Source organism: Megalobrama amblycephala, linkage group LG13, assembly GCF_018812025.1.
Source record: "Megalobrama amblycephala isolate DHTTF-2021 linkage group LG13, ASM1881202v1, whole genome shotgun sequence".
Classification (NCBI taxonomy): domain Eukaryota; kingdom Metazoa; phylum Chordata; class Actinopteri; order Cypriniformes; family Xenocyprididae; genus Megalobrama; species Megalobrama amblycephala.
Genome location: NC_063056.1, coordinates 22,397,979 through 22,405,450, shown reverse-complemented (window position 1 = coordinate 22,405,450; position 7,472 = coordinate 22,397,979). Strand labels below are relative to the sequence as shown.

Genomic DNA, 7,472 nt, shown 5'->3' with positions numbered 1-7,472 from the left:
AGCAATTTCTGCATACAGGTCTGTGCAAAGCTTTAAAAGGCTGTATGATCTATACTGCATGCAGATTTTGAAAAAGTGTGTTTTTAAGCAAACATATTCTGGATTGACATTGTAGAGTGGCTTCAGTGTTTGAGCCTAAAACTGGGATCATGTTTTAGGGGGGGATACAGAAGAATATGAGAGAATCTGATCAAGGCAAAGAATTCACTTTGTAAATTTCAGATCACAATCCTGTGTTACTGTGGTGTAATGGTAAGATGCTATACTATATTAAAATATTTTGAATGTTCATTGGATATTTTTATCTCCAAATACTTCGGCTTTAAAGCATGAGGTAAGCATTTCCTTGAGAATGACATTATCAAACCATTTTTTGATTTATTTAGCTATAATTTTTTAATGATTTGTTGAAAAGATTGCAGCTGATACCATGTGTCAGTTGTAAAGTCATTCAGATCTACTAAAAAGGGCAAAGACGGGCTGATATTGTTTCAGTACAGCTACAGCTTGAAGGCTACATAAAATGCGTGCCTTATGCAATTTAGTTTCTCAAATCAATTTATCTTGTTATTTTAGGATGAATACACATTTTTGCTGGAGAGAAACTATAAATACAGATTGAGAACTTTTTTTTTTTTTTTTTTTGCGGTGTGCTCAGGATGTTCCTGTTTAGCTGGTTTTCTTGCTGCCATCATTAAATCTTTTACTGCTGCAGCTTCTCAGTTTATTATTGTGCAATATGTGTTCAAACTGTGTCCAAAAGCAGGCAGCAGTAGCTGGTATAACAAATACAGACACATGCAAAGCATGCAGATGTAATATGCACGGTTAATGTAGCATGTTTGCCAAACATTTGATTATCACAGAAGGAAAAATTGACCTAAAAATGAAATTGTCATTAATCAGACACCCTCATGTCGTTCTAAAACTATATAACTTTATTTCTTACGTGAAACAAAAAGTATTGCTCTCACTGCATCTATATATCCATACAATGGAGTTACTGATGACTAAGCTAAGGAAGTCATTATGCCCATAAGCTCCTATGAAACGAGTAAACGTTGACTAGACGGTCATTTTTGAGTGAAACATATGCCTTTTTCGCGATAAAACGCAATAAAAAAATGCCTGGCACAAACTTTACGTCGTGATATCAAATCAATCGTTTGACATCCGCATAAAAATATCGTTTGCGTAGTACGAAGGCAGTTTTTGATGCAAAATTCATTTATTTCATTGGTGTATCGCGGCACGGCGCCGCGACGGTTACTCGTGCTGATTTGCTCAAACGAGTGTCCGTTAATTCAAACCAGTGACGGGATTCGCTAACCTCCTGTCAACGCTTTTCCGTTTGTGTTTAGCAACGTTCCAGACTGTGCGTGATCTCATTGGCTTCTGGCAGTGGTTTGCTTGCAGCGGATTGGCTGAGATGGTCGCGCGTGTGACCCGCCTTGTTCTACCTGTCTCGCTATGAGAGGCTGAGAGACTCTTCCTGCTGTGTAGGGAACAGAACCGCCCTGCTCACCCCCTCCTAGCTGTGGATCTCGTGTGCCGAATGGTACAAGCCGGTTAGCATGCCACTCAGACGCGGAATTTGCTGCAAATAAATCCAAATTGTTAATACACAACGTCAAATACCTGCAGTTGGAGCGAAGGCCTGGTTGCGCAGAAATATTGGCGCCGAGGAGGGAGCGGGTTGGTGGAAAGAGGGGTGCGTGGCGGTGGGAAGTGCTTTCCTAACCAAATCCTCCAGAACATGGCGGAGCACCACACCGCCTCCGACTGTAAGCACAAAGCGAGCTCCAACGCTGGAGGTTCGGTCTCGGGCAACGGACGGCCCAACTCCCCGGCTGGATGCAGCGGCGGAGGCCTGTCCGGAGGACTGACGCAGCCGGCGGGATGGCAGTCTTTGCTGTCGTTCACCATTCTCTTTCTGGCCTGGTTGGCAGGGTTCAGCTCTCGACTTTTCGCAGTTATTCGCTTCGAGAGCATCATTCACGAGTTTGACCCTTGGTGAGTATAAAGGAGGGCGGGTTTGTGGCGCATTTATAATGTAATGCATGGTTAATCTCGCCGTGAATGAAATGTCCGTGCGTGATGCACAGAGCTGCTGCGATCCTTCATTCATCTCAGCGTGATTGTCTCAGGAAGCGTTTTGTCTCTGTCCATGCTTGACAATTTTGACACGTAACCGCATGGCAGTTGCCCTCCATCTTTTTATAATTTACAATAATCGAAATTGACTTTGATTGCGTTAGCAACATGCTGTTGTAATTTAGCACGACTGTCGATTACTATCTGTTGAGATATAATGAATATTACACGGTGTCCTAAAAATTCAGATCAGGAAATGATTAGAAAATATACTATTTCTTTTTGTTAATTACTAAGTAAGTAGTTCAACAGTGTCTAAAAGCTAACTAAGGTCATTAATTCTATTATCTATTCAATTATGCACCATTACATATTCATTACATACTAGTACCTACTCCTTTGCTACTAGTCACCTGATTACAATTGGAGTGCACACAAGTACTAGTGTCTAGTCAATTAGTTGTAGGAAAATGTAAAGAATAAGTTTTGTACTCTGAATAAGTTCCTTCTGACTAGTACCCATTCCAGTTTTGCCGCTTACTAATCATAAGTGAATATCTGAACCACAAATTACTGTAGTGTCCTATCACAAATGTGCACTAACCAGTAATGTAATAGTTAGTTGGGAAAATGACTAGAAACAAAGAAGTTGCATCTAATGAGAAATATATTGTGAAATTCAATATTTTACTCCCTATTGGATCACATTTGCTTAATATGGATGACTGTTTGTTACCATTGATTATTGTTGTTCTGTATTGATTATAAGCTACTCTGTAACAACAGAATAGTTACTTGTCACTATAATATAATATGGATTGCTGGTAATTAAAATAAGTTTTAGTAACACAAAAAATGTTCAGTTTTAAGAAATAAGTGTTAAATTGACTTGCCGTACAGTGTTACCACCTCCTGATACTATTAATGTGTGCATATGTGGTTTATTCATAAAAATGTCTGTTTCATAACAATGTCATATTTGCAGATAAGTGTAATTCTTTTGATCCATAGAGCTGTCAAATGCAAGCTCTTAACTTCTGCTTTAGAGCTAATGGTGTATTTTTAGCTCTAAAATGTTTAATCCATTCATGAATCATCGGTTTGAATTAAACCCCTTGAGCTGTAATTGCATCCAATTGAGACTCAAAAGCATTTACTTTCTTTTCTTTAACATATAGACACATACTGTCAATTATTTCCTTTTGTCCTTGAAGAACAGTGAAGGCATACCCCCTTTTTTAATTAAACTGTTATATAAAGTCTCAAGGTGGTAGATGATGCTGGATGAATTTAGGTCAACTTCTGATTTTATCATAATCTGAAACTTTATAGTCACGCTTCTCACCATGACAGATTCTTTAAACACATTAATGGTGTAATCAGGCATTTCAGCAGTTATGTTACATTACAATAACAGCAGGAACATCCTTTGACGGTATGGTCCCAATTTTCGGATTTGCAGTCATAACTGCTAATCTTGAGGGTCATGGTGCTCTGCATTCATTAGTCTGAATGGAAGATCAAACAGTGTTATCTATGTGCTTAAACAAATTTAACTCCTAACCTGCCTCCTAGGCTAAAATGAATGATATTCAACTGACAAAACATCCTCATGCAAAGCAGGTGAACATGAGTATAGTTTTGTTTTTTTGGTTGTTGCCAGTCCTGGTTTTCCTCTTGGATGCTGTAAAGCTTGGTCATTACTAGCGATGCACCGAAATTTCAGCAACTGAAGGTATTTGACCAAAATAACCAAAAATGTATTTGTATGCTTTGGAAGGCTGAAATCATTGACCAAAACAGTGACAATTAATGAGCACTTCTGTGATGATTCGTTTTGACTGTCAGTGTCTATTTTGTCCAGTGTGCACACAACCAAGATTAGCTACAGCAGGTGAACATGTCTGCAGTGTGGACACATTTCACCGTGACAAAAAAATGATGCTAGAGTAGAAATATGTAAAATTTGTTTGGCTGAAATTGAGAGGCGGCTTGTTGCTGAAGAACTTTACCACAGATGGTTTAATTTATTACCTGTGAAAACATCATCAGTCGTTTAGAACAATAGTTCATAAAGTTCAGTTACCCAAATTTAATTACTAAAACTTTGTTTCGGTGCATCACTAATCGTTACAGTTTGCAGTGTGTAATGTCATGTATAATAGTGTATCTAATTTATGATGAAACGCACAAACTTGCTTGCAATTTGTTTGGTTTATGGACAGTAATCTTGCAGAAAACTATTAAGTGTCTCAAATAAAACTCTCAATCTCTTTCAAACATCTTAAAACATTAATGTGGCAAACTCTGGCCAATATAGTGATGTCTAGCTCGAAAGCGTTTATTGCATCAACCACATCCTTTCAAGATGGACAGATAAAAAAAAACAACAACCCTATGTTCCCAAATTCCCGGAAGTTGCATCTATTTAGCCAATCAGATATAGGTTGCTAGATCGAGAAAGTACAGTGACGGTCAGGATGTGAATAGAATGGATAGGTCACAAAAAACAAAAGTTTAAAAAGGTCATAAGACACGTGTTGCCTTGATTTCACAATAGCGAAATTAGCCTAAGATATAAACATGGCCACATGATTTTCAGTGTTTTTCACACTTGCCAAGACATTTCTTAACAAAACCACATTTTCAGACTAAATTCACAAAACAACCAACTCTTCTGGCAAAATAAAAATTTTTCACCCATTCTCAAAATCAAACAAAGCTTTCAGATCATACACACATCAGTCAATATATAAACTAGAGCATTCATTAGATGCCTCATTAGGAAATAGAGAACATGGCATCCAGAGCATGTATTTACAGAAAAAATGAATATTATGTACAAATTTTGCAGTTACGTAAAAAGTATTGTAATCGCAACTTAGTAAGGTGACTATATATTGTATACTGTATGTACTGCAAGTAATGTATTGAGTATTTGTATAGTTGAATTTCGGTATATTCAGATATGCAGTAGTCCTACTGTTAAAGTACATAAAAAAAAAAGAGGCAACTTTTTTGCCTGCAAAATCAAGGTCAATGAAAGATTCGTTCTACCTCAGCATTTGGTCTTCGTGCCAGGTCTGGTCTGAGGACTTTGTCTGCATCACTGGCGATGATGTCCCTTGCCAGGCAAAGGGAAAACCCCTCTGCTGTGCTGGATCCAGCCTCGTCAACACTCTCCACACTTTGCTCTTTTTCGTCCTCATCCACCACCTCTTACTCATACACTTCCTCTTCTCCGATACTTTCCATCTATTGTTCGCATCAACATTCAGTCGCAGTTGCAAATGGTGTCTAACTATATGAACTTGTTTAAGGTTTTGCAAAAAGAGTGATTTATTTTATTTGACATATGTTTAGGCCACTGAGCATTTGCTTCAAAGAATGAGTTTTTAGTATTTTAGCAGTTGATTAAAAACTGTAGTAGCATGTTAACCGGACATCCATGAGCAGAACTGAATGTCCTCTTTGTGGTCTATTATTGAGTCCCCTAAACTGCACATAAACCCAAAACAAACTGTGGTTGGTTGCTTTATATGTTCGCCAAACGGCATCTTTGTGTAGGAATAGATTTTACCGTCCTTCTGATTCAGTTGAGTACTGCAGTCTAGTAGGAATGCCTACTAGCAAACAATAGCACAGATATTTGGCGATCTACAGAGATTTAATGTGAACTCTATGTGTGAAAATCCTTAAAGCACACGCTTTCATTGGCTCAGGGTTGCATTGACTATATGGAGTAAGTGACTAGATGAGCACCACTTGCATGAGTAGATTTAATTAGCAAACGGGTCATTGCTGTTTACTAATGGCCTTTCTGAATTGTATTGGTATAGTTTTCTAAAGCATTTACATATAATGGCTCAGCCATCCGAGCCTGTGTCGTTAGCCCATTTTCATTCACAGAGTTCATAAAACACAGCATATTCTGAAATGGCATGACAATTTATTTAGCATGATGCTACTTTGTTCCTCTGATGCTGTTGCACACTTGGGCAAATCTGTTGGCATCTGTTAACGTTGAAGTGTTGTTGTTTTTTTTGTTTTTTTTTTTCAGTGTTAGAATAATTTCTCCTGTCCTTGCTTGTTTTAGCAGCCTAAAAGAATAAAATTGGCTCAACAAATTGTGTGAATTTGAGGCAATTTGTTTGGCTGACCAATGGAAATAAAATCTGCATTTTTGCCATTCAGAAATGATTCATGTTACCTTTTATTAATTATTTTATTCCTTTCACATTTTTAGATGTAGAAATATGTGAATAGGTTTGCATATTATTTGTCTATGCTATGTATGAAAGGTTTTTTTTTTTTTTTTTTGGCTTGTCGTCGCTCGCCAGTCTGTGTTTTCTTCCATTCCTTTACATAGTCTTTTCTGCCTTTTGTGCAATTGTGGAGCATTCAAACGGTCTCTGATGTAACCCACTGATTGCACTTTTAGAATTATGTCTGTCTGTTTGTGCCATTTATTTAGCTGTGAATAAGACATTGGGTTCTTGTGATTCATAGTGCTTACCTTTTGTTTGCTTGCACACATGCGAGTGTCCTCTCAAGTGTGGCATTGACACCTCTCAGGCTATTGTGTGCTCTCGTTCAGTAATCTACTTTGACATGCAGGAGGAGTTTTTCTTTTTTTGCTGGCAGGCGTGCATTGGCTCAGATTGATTTTCCAGCTCTGTTAGTCATATGAATGTTGAGAAGCTTTTAACTGCGAGAGAGTGCTCAAGTCCCTTTGTAGAGGTTGGGATGGAGGTCCCTCTGGGTTATTGGTTTCCTGGGCACAGATTGGGCCTAGTCTTGGATTTGAGCCCGCTGACACTCACCAGTGATTCAGCATGCAAATATATATATACATTTTAATCTTTGGACAATGTGTAAGCATGCATCTAGAACTTCAAACATAGGAAATATGTAGCATGCTAAAATAAACACCTACATTCATTTGAGATTTGCAGGCTTTTGAAACTTGATTTTCCCTGTAGTTGCACAAGATGTTTAGTTTTGTCTGAATGCTGGTTTCTAATATTGAAGGAAAGTTTATTCATCCTGTCTCTGTAAAAACACTATTTAAAAAAGCTTTGAGACTGACTGGGCTCCATAAGTGTTTGGAAATTGTAATAACTCTGAGAGCACCTTACTTTCAAATGCTTTGTTCAAACGGATTTTTTTTTTTTTTTTTCTGTTTCCAGCCAGAGGCTTCATTGATTTGAGAGCTCAAATGAGTAATTGTTTCATGTCCAGATAATTTCAGTGCAACACACTCATACACACACTTTGGTTCTCTGGGTGTCTCATTTGGATCCAGCACACTGCCCCGAGCCTGCTCTGTCCTTTCTCATTTTTGGATTCTGGAGTGTTGTTTCCTGTTCTGCTTTTCT

General features: G+C 38.0%; 1 protein-coding gene across 1 annotated transcript in view; it reads left to right on the top strand.

The window, feature by feature from the left end:
- Positions 1-1,478: 1,478 nt before the first annotated feature.
- Positions 1,479-7,472, top strand: part of stt3b (STT3 oligosaccharyltransferase complex catalytic subunit B) — a 48,080-nt gene continuing 42,086 nt past the window's right edge. Inside the window, exon 1 of the mRNA XM_048153640.1 lies at positions 1,479-2,013. Coding sequence (XP_048009597.1) covers positions 1,757-2,013 — 257 coding nt within the window. The 5' untranslated portion in view covers positions 1,479-1,756. The remainder of the gene's footprint in view (positions 2,014-7,472) is intronic.